Raw genomic sequence first — 25,681 nt, forward strand, 5'->3', positions numbered from 1 at the left:
GGTCTGGTAGAGCCGACAATTGGTCCCACAGGGCATATTGATAACGGCCCATACACGCTCCATAGTTTGCAACTTTTACTCCTAACGAACCTGCTGTGTAGAACTTTCTGCCTAGGTTGTCTAGTTTCTTCCCTTCTTTGTCTGGGGGAGAAGCATTTGTCTTTCTGGCCTTTGAGGACGATGCCACTACTACAGAGTTTGGTTTCGGGTGGGTAAATAAAAACTCTGCTGTGGATTCCTGGACTCGATACATATGGTCCAGCCTGCGGGAGCTTATTGGTGTTGAAGCTGGTTTGTCCCAGGACGATTTTGTGGTGTGGAGCATGACCGTTGTAAGCGGTAAGGCGATGGCCGTCGAGGTGTCTAGCTGGACGACATCGAACACGTTGTCGGTGACTACCGGCTCTGGTTGGACCGTCGGTAGCGACAGGGTGTGTGCCATCCTTCTAATTAGATCCCCATACGATTTCAAGTCCTCGGATGGGGATATGGGGAGCTCCTCGCCCACTTTACTTGATGGAGCCGGTTCCTCTGGGGAGGAGATGTCTTGGTCTTCCCGGGGAGAACCTTCCTCAGATCTGGGGGAGCCTTCTACCGAGCCCGAGTGCTCCGAGGAATGTTTGGGCGTCTCTGGAGCCTTTGGTGACTCAGGGGTCTTTCGACTCTCCGAACTTCGCCGTCGTGGGGAAGTCTTTTGTGTTTTTGGCGGTGTCGTGTCAGGTGGTTTTGACACCGACGCCGACGGAGTGTGCCTCGGCTTGTACGACGTCCGGGATCGTACTGATGCTTCAGACTGCTGGTCCCAATCCAGAGGTCTGGGTGTGAACCAGGGGAACATGGAGGGCATAGGGCACGACCCGTATAGGTATTGCCACTGCCGCTGATCCCATGACATTGGGGGCGGTGGTTTCCGAGGAGATCGATCTCTGACGCGGGATCTCTCCTCTGAATCTCGGGATCGATGTCGACCCCGGGGACTACGCCGAGGGCTGGTTGAGTAGTCGCGCCCGCCGTCTTCTCTAGGTGTAGTGGGTCGATCCTTTTTGGGGCTTCGGTTCCGCCGATGATCGGGGCTGACCGATGGGTCTCGGGTCGGTGTTCGGGATTGAACAGTGTCCTCCACCATATGTGTATCTGGTGGACTACCTTCTGCCCCCGATCGTTGCGATAGATCAAAGTCGCGGTCCGAGTCGGAGGATATGGCGATTTGCGTCGACATCGATGCCAATACCGGGGGGCTTGAACGGCGGCGAGGGGAGGCGAATAGCTTCAACGGTGGAACTCTCGCTGCCGATTCCGATGGCGATGGCGATGTCGGGAGCGAAGTCGCGGACGACCGATGCTTATCCGACTTTTTCTTCTTCGCTTCCGGCTGAGGTCCCTTCTCCTCCCTTGGCCGTTTTGCAGGAGTGGAGGAGGCGGACCTTGATGCCGAGCCCGACTTCGTGGGGCGATCGGCGTCGGGGGCGCTCTTGTCGGTGCCGAGCGACTCCGACGTTGACGGCTTGTGCTGCGCCGTCGACATCTTCTTAGGCGACAGAGCTTTTTCCATCAGTGCCGCCGCTAAACGTCCCGCGCGGTTTTTCTTCGTTTGGCGGGAAAACTTCGCGCAGTGAACACACGCGTCAGGGATGTGTGTCTCTCCCAGGCAAAAAAGACAAAGAGCGTGCCCGTCTGGGGGAGCGATTTTGCTACCGCAGTTCCTGCACCTCTTGAAAAATCCCCACCGCTTTTCCATGCGGGGGGGAGGGGGGGGGGGAAAGGGCGGGAAGAGAGAACTGAGGAGAAAAGTCCCGAAACAAAATGTTTCTTTCCGCCTCTTAGTCTTTAAAAAGACTGTTGTGTGGACTAAGCCAAATAAAATATCTGATAAATCCAACGATAGCAACTTCCAAGAAAGGATTCCTACCGACCGTAGCGAGAGATCGACTGATCCAAGCGGCGGTCAGAAGAGAACTGGCGGGATGTCCGCTCCGGTCCCTGTGAGCATGCGCGGTGGGGCTTCTGCGCATGCGCACTGGGCCTGGGGCGCGGAAATCCGCAGCTTTCAAGAATACCGATCGAGATCGGCGCGGGCGCCTATATCCCATCAGTGTGATGCACAGAGACCACGAAGAAGATCCTCTACTTGAGACCCTGGAGAGCCGCTGCCAGTCTGAGTAGAGAAGACTGACTTTGATGGACCAAAGAGAGTCTGATTCAGTAGAAGGCAGCTTCATATGTACTGCAGGGGAGGGATGGTGACTCAGTGGTAGAGCACCTGCTTGGTAAGCAGAAGGTCCCAGGTTCAATCCCCGGCATCTCCAAAAAAGGGTCCAGGCAATTGGGTGTGAAAAACCTCAGCTGGAGACCCCCGAGAGCCGCTGCCAGTCTGAGTAGACAAGACTGACTGTGATGGACCAAGGGTCTGATTCAGTAGAAGGCAGCATATATTCATATATGTTCATATGGATGGGAGGAGGAGGAGGAAGAGAAAGAGGAAGAGGAAGAAGGGATTAGATTTATACTCTGTTCTTCAAGACCCAAAGGAGTCTCAGAGCATCTTACAATCGCCTTTTCCTTCCCCTCCCCTTTTCTCCCTTTCTCACAGTACAAACACTTGTGGACATTCAGCCGCCTAGGCGGGGAGGGCGGGGTAGAAATAAAATCTATTATTATTATTCAATGAAATTGCTGAGCAGTCGGGTTAGAATGGATGTAAGGAAGTCCTTCTTCATCCAAAGGGTGTTTAACGCACAGAATTCACTGCCACAGGGGGAGGTGGCAGCTACAAGCATAGACAGCTTCAAGAGGGGATTGGATAAGCATATGGAGCAGAGGTCCACCAGTAGCTATTAGCCACAGCTTATTGTTGGACTGCAAGAAGATACAATCAGTAAGTCCTAAGGGAAACCAACCCTGACTGTTCCCTGGAAGTTCAGATGCTGCAGCTCAAATCCTTTGGCCACCCAATGAGAAGGGAGCACTCCCTGGAGAAGACCCTGATGCTGGGAAAGACAGAAGGCAAAAGAAGAAGGGGGCGGCAAAAGAGGAGATGGCTGGACAGCGTTACTGATGTAACAAACACGAATTTGAGCAGACTTCAGAGGATGGTTGAAGACAGGAGGGCCTGGTGTGACTTTGTCCAGGGGGGGGTCGCAAAGAGTCGGACTTGACTATGCGACTGAACAACAACATTGTTGGAACTCTTTGTCTGGGACCGCGATGCTCTGTATTCTTGGTGCTTGGGGGGGCAACAGTCAGAGGGTTTCTAGTGTCCTGGCCCCACAGATGGACCTCCTGATGGCACTTGGGTTTCTTTGGCCATTGTGTGACACAGAGTGTTGAACTGGAGGGGCCATTGGCCTGATCCAACATGGCTTCTCTGATGTTCTTCTGTGTGACAGTGTTGGACTGGAGGGGCCATTGGCCTGATCCAACATGGCTTCTCTGATGTTCTTCTGTGTGACAGTGTTGGACTGGAGGGGCCATTGGCCTGATCCAACATGGCTTCTCTTACGTTCTTATGGGTGACACAGAGTGTTGGACTGGAGGGGCCACTGGCCTGATCCAACAGGGCTTCTCTTATGTTAATCCCTTGAAGGACTGACAGTTTTGTTTTGAGGACAATCACGTGTCAAAAGTTAAGAGTGATTTATTTCTGTCCTTGTCACCGTCTGTATACAAGAATCTAGTGCAAGGGGTTTAAACCAGGCTGTCGGGGGCCTCCAGTCAAAGAAGGTCTTACCCAGGTGAAGGTTATTTTTGTTTTTAAAAGCACGGGATGCCACACAAACCAGGAGAGAAGCATTTGCCTTAACGATGGTGGATTGGAATATCTGTTGGTTGTCCCCTTTCTGACGAGTCCATCTGCCCTCAAAGTCTACTGCTTTTTATTTGCCACTGGAACAACACTGAGATAACCGCTTCTTTACCTTTGGGCTACTGTACGCAGTTCTTGAGGGCCACCGTAGCACAACACTCGGCACAAGGAGTAGGTGGGGTGCAGCAGTTCCACCCAGCGCCGAGGGTGCAGTTCCAGGTAACACAGAAGCGTTTCTATGCCTGAACGAGGAAAGACAGAGCAGAGGTCCATCAGTGGCTATTAGCCACAGCATATTATTGGAACTGTCTGGAGCAGTGATGCTCTGTATTCTTGGTGCTTGCGTGGGGCGGGGGGGCGCAAAGTGGAAGGGCTTCTAGTCCCACTTGTGAACCTCCTGATGGCACTTAGGTTTTTTTGGCCACTGTGTGACCCAGAGTGTTGGACTGGAGGGGCCATTGGCCTGATCCAACAGGGCTTCTCTTATGTTCTTATGTGACACAGAGTGTTGGACTGGAGGGGCCACTGGTCTGATCCAACATGGCTTCTATTTTGTTCTTATGTGACACAGAGTGTTGGACTGGAGGGGCCACTGGCCTGATCCAACAGGGCTTCTCTTATTTTCTTATGTGACACAGAGTGTTGGACTGGAGGGGCCACTGGCCTGATCCAACATGGCTTATGTTCTTATGTGACGCAGAGTGTTGGACTGGAGGGGCCACTGGCCTGATCCAACATGGCTTCTCTTATGTTCTTATGTGACACAGAGTGTTGGACTGGATGGGCCATTGGCCTGATCCAAAATGGCTTCTCTTATGTTCTAAGCCGAGCTAAAGGCAGGGCAGAGCTGTTTATTGCTGCTGGGTGTCCATCTTCTGTAGCCACCCCCATATCTAGTAGGTCTGGGATGTCCGAGGCTCTCACAGGGCACTGAATGGGGGTGGCTGTCTCGTGTTCATGCATGCGCCCCCTTACACATGACACAGGATGCCCTTGCAACCTTTTTCTCATCCCCCCCACCCTGATTAATTCTTCTGCTATGGTTGAGGGTTTCCACCCCTTCTTCTGACAAGGAAAAAGTTAACAGGGCAAGAAACCTGGGTAGGAAGAAGGGGGCAGAGATATTCCCAAACCCATGTTCTGTGCCAGAGGACTGGCACAGGTATCACTCCCTCCCACCCCCCGCCTGTGCCACATACAAGCCTCTGGGCCGGCAGTCCTCCTTCCTCGATTCCTTGCACGAGGCCCAGTCAGGATTTGAAAGGTTGGGGGGCTTTTTAAAAAGTCAGGGGGGCCCCTTTCCCATCCACGGTAGGGCTTGCTGCTTCTCAGAAACTTTCTGGGGTAGGGGAAAAAGCTGGAGTCTCTGAAAGTGGCCAAGTCGAGGCAGAAAACCCTAAAACTTTGGGCTCAAGAAGGGCCTCCACCTTGCATGCAAGCAGAGGGTTTTCCTTCCACCTCTCTATCCCCCACCCCGGCGCTTTGCAGCCAGCAGCTCCATCTGTCCCCCTCCCGCCCTGGCCCATTCCACATGGTTTCCTCCACCTTCCTTCTCTCCGCCTGCTGCTTTTGTTGCTGAAGTGCATTCTGCCCTGCTCAGGTCTTCCGGGACTGGCTGCCGCTGAAGGCGCTTTGCTGGCTCAGTTATAGCAAAAATAAAACTAAAAAGCAGGCTGGAGGGCCCCCTGGGAGTTGGGAGGGGGCCTGACTGGAAGTCAGGGGGCACTGCCCCCACAGGGTCCCCCTGTGGCTACAGGCCTGATGAGGCCTCTTCCCTCCTCCTCACCTTCTTCTTGGAAGTCCAGGGCCTCCACCGTCTGCTGAACGGGGATGGCCCTCTCATGTCTGTGACACACTCTTGGCTTTTCTTCCTCGAGATCGAGCGTTTCCTCCCTGCTGGCTTCCAAAAGAGCCACCATCTCTGCATCCTCCACTTCATTGCCCTAGGGAGTAAAACACATGCGATATTTAGTTGAACAAAGCAGGAGTGAAGTTGCACCTTTAAGACCAACCCATTTTTATTCAGAACGTCAGCTTTCGTGTGCTCTTCAGCGCACTTCCTCAGACGAGGAATCCAGCACAGTGAGCAGAGGCATATATAGCTGAGCAGGGCCATACCTAGCTGGTAGGCGGTGGCCCAGAATGCAACATGGTACAGTGAAGTAAAATTATCTGGTGGGCAGTGGTTTAGAATGTAAAATGGTACAATGACAGAATAGTAAAATTAACAAATTGAGCAAACCTTTGCTCTGAGTAGCATGAACATGCGAAAGCATCAAAACAGCAGTATGCAGTAAAATTAACAAATTGAGCAAACCTTTGCTCTGAGTTGCGGCCCCGTGGCGCAGAGTGGTAGAGCAGCAGTACTGTGATCTGAACTCTCTGCTCACGACCTGAGTTCTATCCCAGCGAAAGCTGGTTCAGGTAGCCGGCCCAAAGTCGACTCAGCCTTCCATCCTTCCGAGGTCGGTCAAATGAGTACCCAGCTTGCTGGGGGAAAAGCGTAGAGGACTGGGGAAGGCAATGGCAAACCACCCCGTAAAAAGTCTGCTCTGAAAAGGTGAAAGCAACGTCACCCCAGAGTCGGAAACGACTGGTGCTTGCACAGGGGACCTTTCCTTTCCTTGATCTGAGTAGCATGAGCATGGTATTTAGATTACAGTAGAACCCTGGCTGCTTTTGGGGCAAAAAAGAGCAACTGTTTGGATATATAGAAAGAAAATCCTTTGGATTTAACCCTGTAGTTTCTTTCCCCAGCTGTAACAGTCTTTATTTTAAACCTTCTTCCAATTCCAATTCCTTGTCCCTGTTCTAGGCTCCCTTCGCTGCAAAAATTAGGATCATACCTGCCTGTCTGTTTGGTCTTGATTCATTCTGCATAAATCACATTGGCTGTTAGTTATTGGCTGTACTTTCCCCTGGATTTCCCTTATAAAAACTGTGCTTCATTCAATAGAGATTTGAACTCAGTAAAGGATCTAGGAAAATCCAAAAGCGAGATTCCCGATTATTTGGACAGCAGCAAGTTAAACATCTGTTACCTTCTCCCCCTGTGCTGAATGAAGCACTTAATATTGTTTAACTCATGCCCTTGTTTTCACTTCTCAGAACGCCTGGGCACAGAACACAGGAGGGGAGGGGAATTTATTTATTTCCAGTTGCCTTCTGCTATAGTACAGATGTAGCTCTCTCAACTTGCAACTGGGTGACCCTCTATATATACCCTGAGTGTGGAAGTGGAAATGCTATTAATTTGAGGCATCCAAATTGAGATCAGCCACTTGATCCTGTGCGCTCTCGAAAAATACAGCTTGCTCCTCCCATGGCTGTCGAGCAGGCTGTGCTCCACTTTACCCCCCCCCCCCCCCCGCCACACACACACTTTCCCAACCTTATTCAGCTCCTGCTGTTTCTGGTAAAGGTCTCGACATTTGCAGCGAGGGAAAACCTTTTGCACCAGCCTCTTCACGGCCAAGTAGTCGACGGTGTCTGCGTAGATGTGTCTCCTCAGCTCATACAGATCCTCACCCTGAGAAGGGAACAGGCCAGTGATGGGGGGAGAGGTGACGAGTGAGTCAGCACAACATCCGGTATAAGAACATGGGAGAAGCCATGTTGGATCAAGCCAATGGCCCCTCCAGTCCAACACTCTGTGTCGCATAAGAACATAAGAGAAGCCATGTTGGATCAGGCCAGTGGCCCCTCCAGTCCAACACTCTGTGTCACATAAGAACATAAGAGAAGCCATGTTGGATCAGGCCAATGGCCCATCCAGTCCAACACTCTGTGTCACATAAGAACATAAGAGAAGCCATGTTGGATCAGGCCAGTGGCCCCTCCAGTCCAACACTCTGTGTCACATAAGAACATAAGAGAAGCCATGTTGGATCAGGCCAATGGCCCCTCCAGTCCAACACTCTGTGTCGCATAAGAACATAAGAGAAGCCATGTTGGATCAGGCCAGTGGCCCCTCCAGTCCAACACTCTGTGTCACATAAGAAGCCATGTTGGATCAGGCCAAGGGCCCCTCCAGTCCAACACTCTGTGTCACATAAGAACATAAGAGAAGCCATGTTGGATCAGGCCAATGGCCCCTCCAGTCCAACACTCTGTGTCACATAAGAACATAAGAGAAGCCATGTTGGATCAGGCCAGTGGCCCCTCCAGTCCGACACTCTGTGTCACACATAAGAACATAAGAGAAGCCCTGTTGGATCAGGCCAATGGCCCATCCAGTCCAACACTCTGTGTCACATAAGAACATAAGAGAAGCCCTGTTGGATCAAGCCAATGGCCCCTCCAGTCCAACACTCTGTGTCACACAGTGGCCAAAAAAAACATGCCATCAGGAGGTTCACCGGTGGAGCCAGGACACTAGAAGCCCTCCCACTGTTACTCCCCCAAGCACCAAGAATCCAGAGCATCACTGCCCCAGACAGAGAGTTCCAACAATACGTTGTGGCTAATAGCCATTGATGGACCTCTGCTCCAGGTGTTTCTCCAATCCCCTCTTGAAGTTGTCTATGCTTGTAGCTGCCACCACCTCCTGTGGCAATGAATTCCATATGTTAAGGACTTCCTCTTATCTATTCTAACCCGACTGCTCAGCAATTTCATGGAGTGCCCACGAGTTCTTGTATTGTGAGAAAGGGAGAAAAGTACTTCTTTCTCTACCTTCTCCATCATGCATAATCTTGGAAGCCTCTATCATGTCACCCCTCAGATGACGTTTCTCCAAGCTGAACCATACTGAAACCATGACGCTGTTAGGCTTCTAAATAACCTCTATTCATGTTTAAGAAAAAAACAACTGTTTTGTATTGTTATTTTATGTTTTATTTATTCTACCTCAGAGCCACCCCCACACACTGACAGTTTTGTCATTTTACTAAGCCATCCTGTTCTTTGGGGTCAACTAAGAAGTCTAAAGCAGGAGTCTTTGATAGCAGTGAAAATAAATGAAGAACGTTAAAGAAGGCAAGGAGGCAGCATAACACACATCATCTCAGAACACTTCCGAGAGGCGCTGTTACATACGAGTGGTCAGTTACACACAAGGAAAGAGGAAGAGTTGGTTTTTATGCCCCACTTCCTAGCGGCCCCGCGGCGCAGAGTGGTAAAGCAGCAGTACTGTGGTCTGAACTCTCTGCTCACGACCTGAGTTCCATTCCGGTGGAAGCTGGATTCAGGTAGCTGGCCCAAGGCTAGCCTTCCATCCTTCCGAGGTCAGTAAAATGAGGACCCAGCTTGCTGGGGGGGAAGCGTAAAAGACTGGGGAAGGTCCCAGGTTCAATCCCCGGCATCTCCAACTAAAAAGGGTCCAGGCAAATAGGTGTGAAAAACCATAGCTTGAGACCCTGGAGAGCCGCTGCCAGTCTGAGTAGACGAGACTGACTTGGATGGACCGAGGGTCTGATTCAGTATAAGGCAGCTTCATATGTTCATATAAGGCAATGGCAAACCACCCCATAAAAAGTCTGCCGTGAAAACGTAGTGAAAGCAACGTCACCCCAGAGTCGGAAACGACTGGGGCTTGCACAAGGGACCTTTTCTTTTCCTTGTTTATTTGAAGAGCCCCCTGGTGCAGAGTGGTAAAGCTGCAGTACTGCAGTCTGAACTCTCTGCTCATGACCCGAGTTCTATCCCAGCGAAAGCTGGTTCAGGTAGCCGGCCCGAGGTCGACTGAGCCTTGCATCCTTCCGAGGTCGGGGAAATGAGTCCCCAGCTTGCTGGGGGGAAAGCGGAGAGAACTGGGGAAGGCAATGGCAAACCACCCCATAAAAAGTCTGCCGTGAAAACTTTGTGAAAGCAACATCACCCCAGAATCGGAAACGACTGGTGCTTGCACAGGGGACCTTTCCTTTTTTCCTTTCTCTATCCTAAGGAGTCTTAAAGCAGCTTATCACCTCCTTCCCTTCCTTTCCCCACAACAAGCACCTTGTGAGGGGAACTGTGTGTGGCCCAAGGTCACCCAGCAGGCTTAATGTGGAGGAGGAGGAGGAGTGGGGAATCAAACCCGGTTCTTCCAGATTAGAGACTGCTGCTCTTAACCACCACACTTACATGGGGTGTTGTCTCAGAAAGGGAACAAACATTACGGTCTCAAATGCTGCCCTCATCTCCTTGGGATACAACTTGCAGTGTAACTACATAAAAACACTGCATTGATCTCTAAGAAGGCCATCCTTGGCAGCTGCCCTGTAACTGCAGAACTCCACACATTCCCCCGCCCCGGGCAGAGATTCAAAGTCATAAAGTCACGATTCCATCTCTACAAAGGGCTGGGTTGAGTCTTGGCTGGGTTGAGTTTTTTAAATCAGCTAGGATTCAAGAGGAGTGGAGGAATTTCCATCCTTTTTATAGCATTGCTTTTAACTGAGGAAGTTAACTGTTAGGAAAGAAGATCCTGCCTTTACAGTATATTATATGCTGTATTTAAGGAAAGGAAAGGTCCCCTGTGCAAGCACCAGTCGTTTCCGACTCTGGGGTGACGTTGCTTTCACAACGTTTTCACGGCAGACTTTTTATGGGGTGGTTTGCCATTGCCTTCCCCAGTCTTTTACACTTTCCCCCCAGCAAGCTGGAGACTCCTTTGACCGACCTCGGAAGGATGGAAGGCTGAGTCAACCTTGGGCCGGCTACCTGAATCCAGCTTTCGCTGGGATAGAACTCAGGTCGTGAGCAGAGAGTTCAGACCTCAGCACTGCAGTACTGCTGCTTTACCACTCTGCACCACGGGGCTGCTTTTAATACTGTATTTACTGTATTTTTATACTGTGTTTAAACAGCGCCATAAAATGTTTTAAATTGTTTTAATTGTATTTTATTGCTTTTAATCGGTAATTGTAGATGTTCCAATTGAACTGACTGTTAGTTGCCCTGAGTCCGCTTGCGGAGAGGGTTGGATAAAAATCTAAAGCAATAAACAAACAAACAAATAAATAAATAGGACATTATATGTTGTTTTTAGAGTGTTGTTGTTGCCTCCCCCTTTCCATTCCTGCCCCCTTCCATGACTTCTCTCATGCAAAGATACAGAAGAGAAGAAGACTAGATTCATACCGCGTCCTTCTCTCTGAATCAGAATCTCAGAGCAGCTCACAATCTCCTTTCCCTTCCTCCCCTGCAACAGACACCCTGTGAGGTGGGTGGGGCTGAGAGAGCTCTGACAGAAGCTGCCCTTTCAAGGACAGAGACTCAGAGCAACCTACAATCTCCTTTCCCTTCCTCCCCCACAACAGACACCCTGTGAGGTGGGTGGGGCTGAGAGGGCCCTCACAGCAGCTGCCCTTTCAAGGACAACCTCTCCCAGAGCTATGGCTGACCCAAGGCCATTCCAGCAGCTGCAAGAGTGAGGAAGTGAGGAAGAAGACTGCAGACTTATACCCCGCCCTTTTCTCTGAATCAGAGACTCAGAGCGGCTTACAATCTCCTATGTCTTCTCCCCCAACAACAGACACCCTGTGAGGCTCTCACAGCAGCTGCCTTTTCAAGGACAGAGTCTCAGAGCAACCTACAATCTCCTTTACCTTCCTCCCCCACAACAGAAACCCTGTGAGGTGGGTGGGGCTGAGAGAGCTCTGACAGAAGATGCCCTGTCAAGGACAACCTCTGGCGGAGCTATGGCTGACCCAAGGCCATCCCAGCAGGTGCAAGTGGAGGAGTGGGGAAGAAGAAGACTGCAGATTTATACCCCACCCTTCTTTCTGAATCAAGAGACTCAGAGTGGCTTACCATCTCCTATATCTTCTTCCCCCACAACAGACACCCTGTGAGGTGAGTGGGGCTGAGAGAGCTCTGACAGAAGATGCCGGAGCTATGGCTGACCCAAGGCCATCCCAGCAGGTGCAAGTGGAGGAGGGGGGAATCAAACCCGCTTCTCCCAGATAAGAGTCCGCTCACTTCACCATTACACCAAACTGGCTCTCTGTATTCTGAGCATAGAATTTCTGGTTTCTTTGCACAGCTTTTGAAGTGCAGCTCACAAAAGCCTTGCTTTTAAGTATGACCCAGGAGCGCTTCAAGCCCATCCGAGTTTATTGGCCACAGTGCTGGGCAGGCCTTACCTCTGGATGCAAGAAGAGGTGGCACTGAGCTGGCTTGCCGTCTCGCCCTGCCCGTCCAATCTCCTGCACATAACTCTCGAAGTTCTTGGGCATGTTGTAGTGCACCACTCCACGGACGTCGGACTTGTCCAGCCCCATGCCAAAGGCCACGGTGGCCACCACAACCCGCAGCTGGCCGGACATAAAGTTGTTCTGCACGCGACGGCGCTCGGCTGCAGACATCCCGGCGTGGTAGGCATCAGCGATCCATTTCAAGGGACGGCGAATGCTCTTCTGAGCTGTGCAAAGAGGGAGACAGAGCACGAATGTGCAACTTGCGCCACAGCCGCACTAGGCTTCTGCGGAGGCTGGTTCAACATGCAGACATCCACTGAAAGGGCAGATAAGGAGGGGGTAGCTTGTTTTGACATGAGGACAGCTTGGATAATCAGTTGAGCCTTGCCGGAAAAGAGCCATTCGCAGCCCCACTTTCTCCAGCTTCTAAGCTACTACATACGACATGACCCTGACCTGGATGGCCCAGGTTAGCCCGATCTCATCAGATCATGGAAGCTAAGTGGAGTCTGCCCTGGTTAGTACTTAGAATCATAGAATCCTCGAGTGGGAAGGGACCTGCAGGGTCATCTAGTCCAACCCCCCGCACAATGCAGGGAACACACCAACACCTCCCCCTAAATTCACAGGATCTGCATTGCTGTCAGATGGCCATCTAGCCTCTGTTTCGAAACCTCCAAGGAAGGAGAGCCCCTCACCTCCCCTGGAGGAAGCCTGTTCCACTGAGGAACCGCTCTAAAGGTCAGGAGACCACCCAGAAGGACCAGGGCTGCTACGGAGAGGCAAGCGATGGCAAACCACCTCTGAATGTCTCTTGCCTTGGAAACCCTGGGGGTTCACCACAGGTCAGCTGGGACTCAATGGCACTTTCCACCCCCATGGCTTAGTCAGGCTATCTGCATTGTCACCTTTTCTTCCTCTCCTGGGAGCCGCTCTGGAACGTGGCAGGTTGGAAATAAATGCAGCTTAACTCAGGGACTTGAACAAGCAAAATCTGCGTTTCCTAGCCGCGGCCGGCCCCCCCATCGCCTCCGCCTACCCTTCGTTTTCTTCCTCTTCCCAGCGTGATCGGCGTCTTCCTCCCGCTCCTCCACATTCGCCGGTCCCTTCAGCTTGACGCCCTGGAGGCACGTGCGGATCAGCGCCGCAATCCGAGTGGTCTCCTCCCGGCGTGTGCAGTAAACGATCACGGAGTCCAGGCTCCCAAACCTCTCCCCTTGCAGCAAGGTCACCAGGGCCTGAAATGATAAGCAGGACCAAGTCGCTGGCCCGGAGAGGCTGTACAGCTTTCCCAGACAACTGTGGCAGGGTGGCTACGGAGGCTGCCTCACCCTGGGCTGACCCCAAGTGAGCAAGCAGCAGTTGTGAGAGTCAGAGCCTGTTGGCAGGAGCTCAAAATAGCGCCAGGAGTTTTGGTGGCATCTGGTCCTTGAAGGCACCTCTTTTACCTTGAGGATGGCCTGGAAAACCCCAGAGGTAGAATTATAGAATCCTAGAGTTGGAAGGGACCTCCAGGGTCAGCTGGTCCAACCCCCTGCACCAGGCAGGAAACTCACAAATACCTCCCCCTAAATTCGCAGGATCCTCATTGCCGTCAGATGGCCATCCAGCCTCTGTTTAACAACCTCCAAGGAAGGAGAGCCCACCACCTCCCGAGGAAGGAAGCCTGTTCCACTGAGGAACCACTCTTAACAGTCATAGAATCATAAAGTTGGAAGAGACCTCCAGGGTCATCTAGTCAAAGTCCCTGCACAATGCAGGAAACTCACAAATATTTTCCCCTCAATTCACAGGATCTTCATTGCTCTCAGATGGCCATCCAGCCTCTGTTTAACAACCTCCAAGGAAGGGGAGCCCACCACCTCCCAAGGAAGAAGCCTGTTCCACTGAGGAACTACTCTTAACAGTCATAGAATCATAAAGTTGGAAGAGACCTCCAGGGTCATCTAGTCAAAGTCCCTGCACAATGCAGGAAACTCACAGATATTTCCCCCTCAATTCACAGGATCTTCATTGCTCTCAGATGGCCATCCAGCCTCTGTTTAAAAACCTCCAAGGAAGGAGAGCCCACCACCTCCTGAGAAAGCCTGCTCCACTGAGGAACCACTCTTAACAGTCATAGAATCATAAAGTTGGAAGGGACCTTCGGGGTCATCTAGTCAAAGTCACTGCACAATGCAGGAAACTTACAAATACCTCCCCCTAAATTCACAGGATCTTCATTGCTGTCAGACGGCTATCCAGCCTCTGTTTAAAAACCTCCAAGGAAGGAGAGCCCACCACCTCCCAAGGAAGAAGTCTGTTCCACTGAGGAACCGCTCTAACGATCAGGAAGTTCTTCCTAATGATGAGCCGGAAACTCTTTTGATTTAATTTCAACCCATTAGTTCTGGTCCTTCCTTCTGGGACCACAGAAAACAATTCCACCCCATCCTCTAGATGACAGCCCTTCAAGTACTTGAAGATGGGGATCCTATCACCCGCCTCCTCTCAGCCGCCTCCTCTCCAGGCTAAACATCCCCAGCTCCTTCAACCTTTCCTCATACGACTTGGTCTCCAGACCCCTCACCATCTTCGTCGCCCTCCTCTGGACCCGTTCCAGCTTGTCTAGATCCTTCTTAAAATGTGGTGCCCCAAAGGGAACACAAGACTCCAGGTGAGGTCTCACCACAGCAAGAGGAGGGGTGGATAACACAGGGCAGACAAGAGAAAGGGGTAAGCTGGGAGGAAGGACCCAGGAAATAAGCAAGGGGAGGAGCCAAATAAAAAGGAAGGGGTGGGTCAAGGGGAGGAGCTAAATAGAGAGCCTTGCTGGAAGACAGAGGTGGAGCTTAAGTCAAGCGAAGCCTTGCCTCTTGGACCTGGAAAAGTACAGCTGCAGGGAGAGCAAGAATGAAAACCCACCTTCCAAGAACCTCAGGGTATGGTATAGAACAGGGGTGGCCAATGGTAGCCCTCCAGATGTTTTTTGCCTACAACTCCCATCAGCCCCAGCCATTGGCCATGCTGGCTGGGGCAGATGGGAGTTGTAGGCAAAAAAACATCTGGATAGCTCCTGTTGGCCACCCCTGGTATAGAACACTGGTGTAGAGAACAGGCTGGTCCCAGTGATGTAACTTGTATCCCAGAACTAACACAAGGAGCTGTGCGCTGGGCAGCCTTGGGTCTTTTACCTTCGTGGCACACTCAAATCCAAAACCGTCAGACTTCTGGACATCCATTATTTACTAGTCAAGCTGCTAGAAAGCCCTAAAGCAGGAGGTGTGGAGAAGAACTAGTGTAACTAGGGACCGTCTCTCCCCACATGTTCCCCAGAGAGTACTGAGATCGAGCTCTCGAAACCTGCTTGTAATCCCCGGGCCAAAGGAGGCCCGTCGGAAATCCACCAGGGACAGGGCCTTTTCGGTAATGGCTCCTTGTTGGTGGAACCAGCTGCCGGAAGAGGCGAGGGCCCTGCGGGACTTTGGGCAGTTCCGCAGGGCCTGTAAGACAGCCCTCTTCCGGCTGGCTTACAACTAACCGACAGTGGAAACTTTATGGAAGGTTGTAGTGTAGCATTTTGGCAGATCGTTTGTTCTATATGTTTTCTATTTTACTGTTTTAAATTGTTGCAAATTGCTGTATTTTTGAAACCAAACTCTGTTAGATTTTATATGCTGTGAGCCACCCTGAGCCGCTTCGGTGGGAAGGGCGGGATATAAACTGAAACTTCAGCCTTACCTGGTCCTTGTCTCTGTCTCTGGAAACAGAGAGATGTAGGTTTGGCGGGACGGCCGCAGAGCGCACTGTGATCCCCTCACCCTCCGGGATGCCCAGGTGATGAGCCACGTCTTGCGCTGTCGACACCGTGGCAGTGGCCGTGAGGCCCAAGAAGCAGCGCACGCCCAAGCGGTCCCGGAGAACCTGCGAGGTAGAAGATGCGGCCGTCGGGCTTCCGAGATGGCAGAGCCAGACGCCACGCATACTCGTGTTGGCCAAGGTGGAGGAATTAGACTGAATCCAGCCGTGGGAATGCACCGGATTTATTTGGACAAAGTGAAAACCCATCATGGTGTGAATCTCGCCAAGTGAGATGGCCAAGGTGAATGCACTGCCCTTTCGAGTACTACAGGCCTCTTTGTGATCTTCAGGCCACTGGACTAAGTTGCGCCCGACTTGTGCCGATGCCGTAGAGTTTTCAAGGCAAGAGACGAGCAGAGGGGGTCAGCCCTGCCTAGTACTTGGTTCATATGAACATCTGAAGCTGCCTTCTTCTGAATCAGACCCTGGGTCCATCAAAGTCAGTCTTGTCTACTCAGACTGGCAGCAGCTCTCCAGGGTCTCAAGCTGAGGTTTTTCACGCCTACTTGCCTGGACCCTTTTGAGTTGGAGATGCTGGGGATTGAACCGGGGACCTTCTGCTTACCGAGCAGATGCTCTACCATGGAGCCACCGTCGCTTCCCTAATATGAACATATGAAACTGCCTTCTACTGAATCAGACCCTCTTGGGTCCATCAAAGTCAGTCTTGTCTCCTCAGACTGGCAGCGGCTCTCCAGGGTCTCCAGCTGAGGTTTTTCACACCTATTTGCCTGGACCCTTTTTAGTTGGAGATGCCAGGGATTGAACCTGGGGCCTTCTGCTTACCAAGCAGATGCTCTACCATGGAGCCACCATCCCACCGGAGACCACCAAGGAAGTCCAGTGCTGTGAGGCAGAGGCAGGCAACAGCAAAGCACCTCTGAACGTCTCTTCCCTAACCTGGTTGATGACCCTGGCTAGCCTGATCCTGTCAAAATTTCAGAAGCAGAGCAGAGTCAGCCTGGGTTAGTCCTTGGATGGGAGATCACAAAGGAAGTCTAAAGTCATAAGAATGTAAGAGAAGCCATGTTGGATCAGGCCAATGGCCCCTCTAGTCCAACACTCTGTGTCACACAGTGGCCAAAAAACCCCCAGGTGCCATCAGGAATACAGAGCATCACTTGCCCCATACATAAGAACATAAGGGAAGCCATGTTGGATCAGGCCAGTGGTCCCTCCAGTCCAACACTCTGTGTCACATAAGGACATAAGAGAAGCCCTGTTGGATCAAGCCAATGGCCCCTCTAGTCCAACACTCTGTATCACATAAGAACATAAGAGAAGCCATGTTGGATCAGGCCAATGGCCCATCCAGTCCAACACTCTGTGTCACAGAAGAACATAAGAGAAGCCCTGTTGGATCAGGCCAATGGCCCCTCCAGTCCAACACTCTGTGTCACAGAAGAACATAAGAGAAGCCCTGTTGGATCAGGCCAATGGGCCATCCAGTCCAACACTCTGTGTCACACAGTGGCCAAAAAAACCAGGCGCCATCAGGAGATCCACCAGCGGGGCCAAGACACTAGAAGGCTTCCCATTGTGCCTCACACAAGAGTTGTAATGCAGAGTCAGGCCATGGCAAACCATCTCTGAACATCTCATGCCTTGAAAATTCTATGAGGTTGCCCAAGTCGTCTATAACTTGGTGGCACTTTCCACCACCACCAGATGTGTACCAACAGCTGCGTTGAAGCTGGGGGTCTCACATGTCTCTGCTGCTCTCTCGGTGACATAGGGCCAGGCAGGGGGGCCAGGGCTTATGAAGCTCTTCCCGGCTGTGCTCACTATGCAGACTCCCAAAGCCGAAACCGCACGAGATTACAGTTAAGTCCGCTTCATCTGTTGCTCGTTCCGGTCTCCCATCTCGGGATGATGGCCTTCAAAGCCCCCCCTCTGCTACAATGCCCCCCCCAACCCATTTGCCTGGAGGCTTCCCACAACCCAAAAGCGCCATACCTTACAGAGCCGCAGGTAACAAGGGCGGAAATTGTGGGACCACTCTGAGACACAGTGGGCTTCGTCGATGCAGGCAAAAGCCACCGGGGGGAGCTGATCTGCGGGGGGGAGGCAGCTGGAGCCGGAGATGCCCCCCCCAACCAAGGCTTCGGGGGACAGCAGGAGCACATGGACTTTCCCAGCCTTTACCTGAACACACAAACACACATGAAGCTGCCTCATACGGAATCAGACCCCTGCTTGGTCCATCAAGGCGAATCTTATCTACTCAAGACTGGCAGCCAGTTTGGTATAGTGGTGAAGTGCACAGACTCTTATCTGGCAGAACTGGGTTTGATTCCCCACTTCTCCACTTCCAGCTGCTGGAATGGCCTTGGGTCAGCCATAGCTCTGGCAGAGGTTGTCCTTGAAAGGGCAGCTGTTGTGAGAGCCAGTTTGGTGTAGTAGTTAAGTGTGTGGACTCTTATCTGGGAGAACTGGGTTTGATTCCCCACTCCTCCACTTGCAGCTGCTGGAATGCCATTGGGTCAGCCATAGCTCTCGCAGAAGTTGTCCTTAAATGGGCAGCTGCTGTGACAGCTCTCTCAGCCCCACCCACCTCACAGGGTGTCTGTTGTGGGGGAAGAGGATAAAGGAGATTGTAAGCAGCTCTGAGAATCTGATTCAGAGAGAAGGACGGGGTATAAATCTACAATCTTCTTCTTCTCTCCAGGACCTCAGTCAGTCTTTCACGCCACCTACCGCCTGGTCCTTTTAACTGGAGATGCTGATGGGGATTGAACCAGGGACCTTCTGCATGCCTAGTAGATTCTCTATTACTGAGCCACGGCCCCTCCCCTAACTCTAACAATCCCCTAACAGTACTTGGCTTCAGGGGCCTGCTGTTAGACACCGCAAATAAGAACATAAGAGAAGCCATGTTGGATCAGGCCAGTGGCCCCTCCAGTCCAACACTCTGTGTCACATAAGAACATAAGAGAAGCCATGTTGGATCAGGCCAGTGGTCCATCCAGTCCAACACTCTGTGTCACATAAGAACATAAGAGAAGCCCTGTTGGATCAGGCCAATGGCCCCTCCAGTCCAACACTCTGTGTCACATAAGAACATAAGAGAAGCCCTGTTGGATCAGGCCAGTGGCCCCTCCAGTCCAACACTCTGTGTCACATAAGAACATAAGAGAAGCCCTGTTGGATCAGGCCAGTGGCCCCTCCAGTCCAACACTCTGTGTCACATAAGAACATAAGAGAAGCCATGTTGGATCAGGCCAGTGGCCCCTCCAATCCAACACTCTGTGTCACATAAGAACATAAGAGAAGCCCTGTTGGATCAGGCCAGTGTCCCATCCAGTCCAACACTCTGTGTCACATAAGAACATAAGAGAAGCCATGTTGGATCAGGCCAGTGGCCCATCCAGTCCAACACTCTGTGTCACATAAGAACCTAAAAGAAGCCATGTTGGATCAGGCCAGTGGCCCCTCCAGTCCAACACTCTGTGCCACATAAGAACCTAAAAGAAGCCAATGTTGGATCAGGGCCAGTGTCCCATCCAGTCCAACACTCTGTGTCGCATAAGAACATAAGAGAAGCCATGTTGGATCAGGCCAGTGGCCCATCCAGTCCAACACTCTGTGTCACATAAGAACCTAAAAGAAGCCATGTTGGATCAGGCCAGTGGCCCCTCCAGTCCAACACTCTGTGCCACATAAGAGAAGCCCTGTTAGATCAGGCCAGTGTCCCATCCAGTCCAACACTCTGTGTCACATAAGAACATAAGAGAAGCCCTGTTGGATCAGGCCAGTGGCCCCTCCAGTCCAACACTCTGTGTCACATAAGGACATAAGAGAAGCCCTGTTAGATCAGGGCCAGTGTCCCATCCAGTCCAACACTCTGTGTCACATAAGAACATAAGAGAAGCCATGTTGGATCAGGCCAGTGGCCCATCCAGTCCAACACTCTGTGTCACATAAGAACCTAAAAGAAGCCATGTTGGATCAGGCCAGTGGCCCCTCCAGTCCACTCTGTGCCACATAAGAACATAAGAGAAGCCCTGTTAGATCAGGCCAGTGTCCCATCCAGTCCAACACTCTGTGTCACATAAGGACATAAGAGAAGCCCTGTTGGATCAGGCCAGTGGCCCCTCCAGTCCAACACTCTGTGTCACATAAGGACATAAGAGAAGCCCTGTTGGATCAGGCCAGTGGTCCATCCAGTCCAACACTCTGTGTCACATAAGAACATAAGAGAAGCCCTGTTGGATCAGGCCAGTGTCCCATCCACTCCAACACTCTGTGTCACATAAGAACATAAGAGAAGCCCTGTTGGATCAGGCCAGTGGCCCCTCCAGTCCAACACTCTGTGTCACATAAGAACATAAGAGAAGCCCTGTTGGATCAGGCCAGTGTCCCATCCAGTCCAACACTCTGTGTCACATAAGAACATAAGAGAAGCCCTGTTGGATCAGGCCAGTGGCCCCTCCAGTCCAACACTCTGTGTCACATAAGGACATAAGAGAAGCCCTGTTGGATCAGGCCAGTGGCCCCTCCAGTCCAACACTCTGTGTCACATAAGAACATAAGAGAAGCCATGTTGGATCAGGCCAGTGGCCCCTCCAGTCCAACACTCTGTGTCACATAAGGACATAAGAGAAGCCCTGTTGGATCAGGCCAGTGGCCCCTCCAGTCCAACACTCTGTGTCACATAAGAATATAAGAGAAGCCATGTTGGATCAGGCCCGTGGCCCCTCCAGTCCAACACTCTGTGTCACATAAGAACATAAGAGAAGCCATGTTGGATCAGGCCAGTGGCCCCTCTAGTCCAACACTCTGTGTCACATAAGGACATAAGAGAAGCCCTGTTGGATCAGGCCAGTGGCCCCTCCAGTCCAACACTCTGTGCCACATAAGAACATAAGAGAAGCCCTGTTAGATCAGGCCAGTGTCCCATCCAGTCCAACACTCTGTGTCACATAAGGACATAAGAGAAGCCCTGTTGGATCAGGCCAGTGGCCCCTCCAGTCCAACACTCTGTGTCACATAAGGACATAAGAGAAGCCCTGTTGGATCAGGCCAGTGGCCCCTCCAGTCCAACACTCTGTGTCACATAAGGACATAAGAGAAGCCATGTTGGATCAGGCCAGTGGTCCATCCAGTCCAACACTCTGTGTCACATAAGAACATAAGAGAAGCCATGTTGGATCAGGCCAGTGGCCCCTCCAGTCCAACACTCTGTGTCACATAAGAACATAAGAGAAGCCCTGTTGGATCAGGCCAATGGTCCATCCAGTCCAACACTGTGTGTCACACAGAAGAACATAAGAGAAGCCCTGTTGGATCAGGCCAATGGTCCATCCAGTCCAACACTGTGTGTCACACAGTGGCCAAAATTTTTTTATATATATATAAATGACACTGTGCATGCACACAAGCGCAAGGTCATGATATGGAGACAAGTTTGGGGCAGCAGGAGAAAGACAGAGAGACTGACTCGGTAGCCAAACTAAGTGAGCTCCAAAACCTCAACTAGGAAACAGCCTGGGTGAGCCTTGAAATCACGCAAAGCCTACATCACAGGGTTGGTAAAACCTGAGGGGAAATGAGAACCGCCAGCCCTTTTGTGCTTCTCTAGAGCCACACACCTGCAAGCAAAGAGCTCAGCCGGTCACGTGCAACAATCGCTCTTTCTGTCCAGCTGAATGTTCACCAAAGGAAAACTAGAACTGAAATCATCTGAGATAACAACGCAAAATGGAAGACTTCTAAGAGCCCAGTGGCTAAGATAGTTTCAGGAAGGGCTTGTTTTGTAACAGGAGCTCCTTTGCATATTAGGCCACACCCCCTTGATGTAGCCAGTCCTCCTGGAACTTACAGCAAGCCCTGTACTAAGAGCCTTATAAGCTCTTGGAGGATTGGCTACATCACGGGGTGTGGCCTAATATGCAAAGGAGTTCCTGCTACAATAAAAGCCCTGGTTTCAGGTGTGCAGCCATGTTGATCTTCAGGAGAAGAGCAAGGCTAGAGTCTGATACGTCCTTAAAGACTGACCAGATTTCCTGGGTGTAACCTTTCAAGAGTCAAGGCTCCCTTTGTTATCGTTTTTAGGCGTGAAAGAGAGGTCTGGTGACTAGGTGGAGCCTCTAAACCAGGGGTGTCAAACATGCGGCCCAGGGGCCGAATTAGGCCCCCAGAGGGTTCCTATCAGGCCCCTGAGCCACTGGCTGTCATCTGCTTCCTTCCCTCTGTATCTTGCAGAGAGTGAGTATAAATGGGCAGTCTTCGCAGTGGAGGACGGTAAGCAGTGGGGTGCCGCAGGGCTCGGTACTGGGTCCCATGCTCTTTAACTTGTTCATAAATGATTTAGAGTTGGGAGTGAGCAGTGAAGTGGCCAAGTTTGCGGATGACACTAAATTGTTCAGGGTGGTGAGAACCAGAGAGGATTGTGAGAAACTCCAAAGGGATCTGTTGAGGCTGGGTGAGTGGGCGTCAACGTGGCAGATGCGGTTGAATGTGGCCAAGTGCAAAGTAATGCACATTGGGGCCAAGAATCCCAGCTACAAATACAAGTTGATGGGGTGTGAACTGGCAGAGACTGACCAAGAGAGAGATCTTAGGGTCATGGTAGATAACTCACTGAAAATGTCAAGACAGTGTGCGTTTGCAATAAAAAAGGCCAACGCCATGCTGGGAATTATTAGGAAGGGAATTGAAAACAAATCAGCCAGTATCATAATGCCCCTGTATAAATCGATGGTGCGGTCTCATTTGGAGTACTGTGTGCAGTTCTGGTCGCCGCACCTCAAAAAGGATATTATAGCATTGGAGAAAGTCCAGAGAAGGGCAACTAGAATGATTAAAGGGCTGGAGCACTTTCCCTATGAAGAAAGGTTTAAACGCTTGGGACTCTTTAGCTTGGAGAAACGTCGACTGCGGGGTGACATGATAGAGGTTTACAAGATAATGCATGGGATGGAGAAAGTAGAGAAAGAAGTACTTTTCTCCCTTTCTCACAATACAAGAACTCGTGGGCATTCGATGAAATTGCTGAGCAGACAGGTTAAAACGGATAAAAGGAAGTACTTCTTCACCCAAAGGGTGATTAACATGTGGAATTCACTGCCACAGGAGGTGGTGGCGGCCCCAAGTATAGCCACCTTCAAGAAGGGTTTAGATAAAAATATGGAGCACAGGTCCATCAGTGGCTATTAGCCACAGTGTATGTGTGTATATAAAATTTTTTGCCACTGTGTGACACAGAGTGTTGGACTTGATGGGCCGTTGGCCTGATCCAACATGGCTTCTCTTATGTTCTTATGTTCTTGTTTTGCAAGTAATGCTCAATCGCACAGCAGAGCTACTGAGGCAAGCCTCTCTTCCTTCTATTGGCTGAGGCTCCTCCCCACCCCCGTCTCCTTAGGAAGGAAGCAAAGAGCCTGTCAGACACTGGAGAATACTGTTATGACATCACACTGAATGTAATATGTCACCGGTGGCTTGACATGACTGACTCCATTATGAATCCTAGGTACTGGTTATGAGGCAGAGACCTTGCATATCAAACAGCTTTAGAAGTCTTACTAACCCCCACTGTGAATTGCTCTGCATAGTACTAACGAAAGCAACAGTCCTTTGAAGATAACAGGCCTCAAGGAGAGCCAGCAGGGCTCCTCGTGAGGAGGGGAACCGCAAGCGATAAGCCGGAGGGAAAAGTGTTACTTGTAGCATAGAAGTGTGAGAATGTTCTATTGTTTAGAACTGCTTTGATGTAGGGGCTTAAAACCTTGGCTTGACCGATTCAATGCATCAGTTTCAATAACTGCCTATACAGAACTTTGAGATATCAAATAAACATTCTAACTTTTGCAACAAATGGAGATGTGTTTGCTTTGAAAATCCAACATCTGACAGAGCCGCAACTTCCTAGGATTTAGTGTTGCGCTAGGACAGGGGTGTCAAACGGGCGGCCCAGGGGTCGAATTAGGCCCTCGGAGGGCTCCTATCAGACCCCTGAGGAACTGGTTCTTGTCTGCTTCCTTCTTCCTCTAACTTCCTTCTGCATCTCAGCTTGCTTTGCAAGGTTTGCTCAGTTGTACAGGAGCTATAGGCAAAACCTCTATTTTCTCCATTGGCTGAGGCTCCTCCCCCTCCTGGTCCCCTGGGGAAGGAAGGAAAGAGCCAGAGTTTCCTTCGGCCAGTTCCCTGGTTCCCACGGGAGAAATACAAAGAAAGCACCTTTAAGACCATTGAGTGCTTATGTTTTAAGTGTTTTCTAAGCTTTTAAAGATATACATATATATATTTAATTGTATTTGGGTCCTTTATAAAGTTTATATCTCTGCTACCGAATCTTAAATAGGTACACACATGGCCCGTCCCAATATGATTTGGCCCAAACTGACATGGCCGGGGCCTGGCCCAACAAGGTCTCATTTATGTCAGATCCAGCCCTCATAACGAATGAGTTCACACCCCTGCTCTAAACAGCAGCACACGTATAAACAGCGCTAGACACAAAACACCCTTTGTTCATTTGCAAACTGGCCAACTCACCCTGTCCATAGCAGCCTCCCTCTGGGTCTTGGACATATTGGAGTGTATGCAGACCGCTTTTAGGTGCTGGGGGAGGCCAGAAACCTGTGAGGCAAAGACAGACCAGGCATTGTTAGAAGGCCAAAAAGAGACACACGTAGGACGATCGAGAGATTGCCATCCACTCAGGCGACAGCTTAGATTGCTGCCAGAGCTCAATAGCGTGCTGTAAATTGTTTCATCCACCCATCTCTTCCCACTGATATCAGGTCGATGGCAAGCTCACAACGGGAGCTGCAAATGGATCCCCTCAGCCTGGAAAGAAGCAGCCATCTTGAAAGATGCAACAAGGTTCAGAAGTCGCTGGCATGGCAACCGATACTCTCTCTAAGCGGTGGAGTCTTGTGAGCAAAAATTCTACTTCCCCGGCATTAAAGTTCTGAGCTACTGAATCAATTAGTTTGCTCTGGGGCCATCTTTCCTGGGATAAGAAAAAAATGTGTGAGCCAGAGGCTAAAAAACTGTGAGTAAGCTCACACTAACTCAGCTTAGAGGGAACACTGCTTGCAACAGCAGAAGAGACCAAAATTAGTAGGTTTCATAGGAAAAAAATAAAGTTCTATTAGTCCTATGTTTTCCATCATCTAGAAGAAGATGATATTGGATTTATATCCCACCCTCCACTCCGAAGAGTCTCAGAGCGGCTCACAATCTCCTTTCCCTTCCTCCCCCACAACAGACCCCCTGTGAGGTAGATGAAGATATTGGATTTATATCCCGCCCTCCACTCCGAAGAGTCTCAGAGCGGCTCACAATCTCCTTTCCCTTCCTCCCCCACAACAGACCCCCTGTGAGGTAGATGAAGATATTGGATTTATATCCCGCCCTCCACTCCGAAGAGTCTCAGAGCGGCTCACAATCTCCTTTCCCTTCCTCCCCCACAACAGACCCCCTGTGAGGTAGATGAAGATATTGGATTTATATCCCGCCCTCCACTCTGAAGAGTCTCAGAGCGGCTCACAATCTCCTTTCCCTTCCTCCCCCACAACAGACCCCCTGTGAGGTAGATGAAGATATTGGATTTATATCCCGCCCTCCACTCCGAAGAGTCTTAAAGGGGCTCACAATCTCCTTTACCTTCCTCCCCCCCCCCCCCAAGACACCCTGTGAGGTAGATGAAGATATTGGATTTATATCCTGCCCTCCACTCCGAAGAGTCTCAGAGCGGCTCACAATCTCCTTTCTCTTCCTCCCCCACAACAGACACCCTGTGAGGTAGATGAAGATATTGGATTTATATCCTGCCCTCCACTCCGAAGAGTCTCAGAGCGGTTCACAATCTCCTTTTCCTTCCCCCCCCCACAACAGACACCCTGTGAGGCGGGTGGGGCTGAGAGAGCTCTCACAGCAGCTGCCCTTTCAAGGACAACTCCTATAAGAG

The 25,681-nt window shown here is 50.9% G+C and overlaps 1 protein-coding gene across 1 annotated transcript in view; it reads right to left on the minus strand.

Moving 5' to 3' along the window:
- RECQL4 (RecQ like helicase 4) overlaps positions 1–25,681 on the minus strand; it is a 73,451-nt gene that overhangs the window by 18,050 nt on the left and 29,720 nt on the right. The window contains exons 12-19 of the mRNA XM_060243162.1: positions 24,262–24,345; positions 17,719–17,907; positions 15,643–15,825; positions 12,962–13,160; positions 11,869–12,146; positions 7,194–7,331; positions 5,589–5,745; positions 3,915–4,044 (exon numbers count right to left, since the gene is read on the minus strand). Coding sequence (XP_060099145.1) covers positions 3,915–4,044; positions 5,589–5,745; positions 7,194–7,331; positions 11,869–12,146; positions 12,962–13,160; positions 15,643–15,825; positions 17,719–17,907; positions 24,262–24,345 — 1,358 coding nt within the window. The remainder of the gene's footprint in view (positions 1–3,914; positions 4,045–5,588; positions 5,746–7,193; positions 7,332–11,868; positions 12,147–12,961; positions 13,161–15,642; positions 15,826–17,718; positions 17,908–24,261; positions 24,346–25,681) is intronic.

This window comes from Heteronotia binoei, chromosome 7 (assembly GCF_032191835.1).
Source record: "Heteronotia binoei isolate CCM8104 ecotype False Entrance Well chromosome 7, APGP_CSIRO_Hbin_v1, whole genome shotgun sequence".
Classification (NCBI taxonomy): domain Eukaryota; kingdom Metazoa; phylum Chordata; class Lepidosauria; order Squamata; family Gekkonidae; genus Heteronotia; species Heteronotia binoei.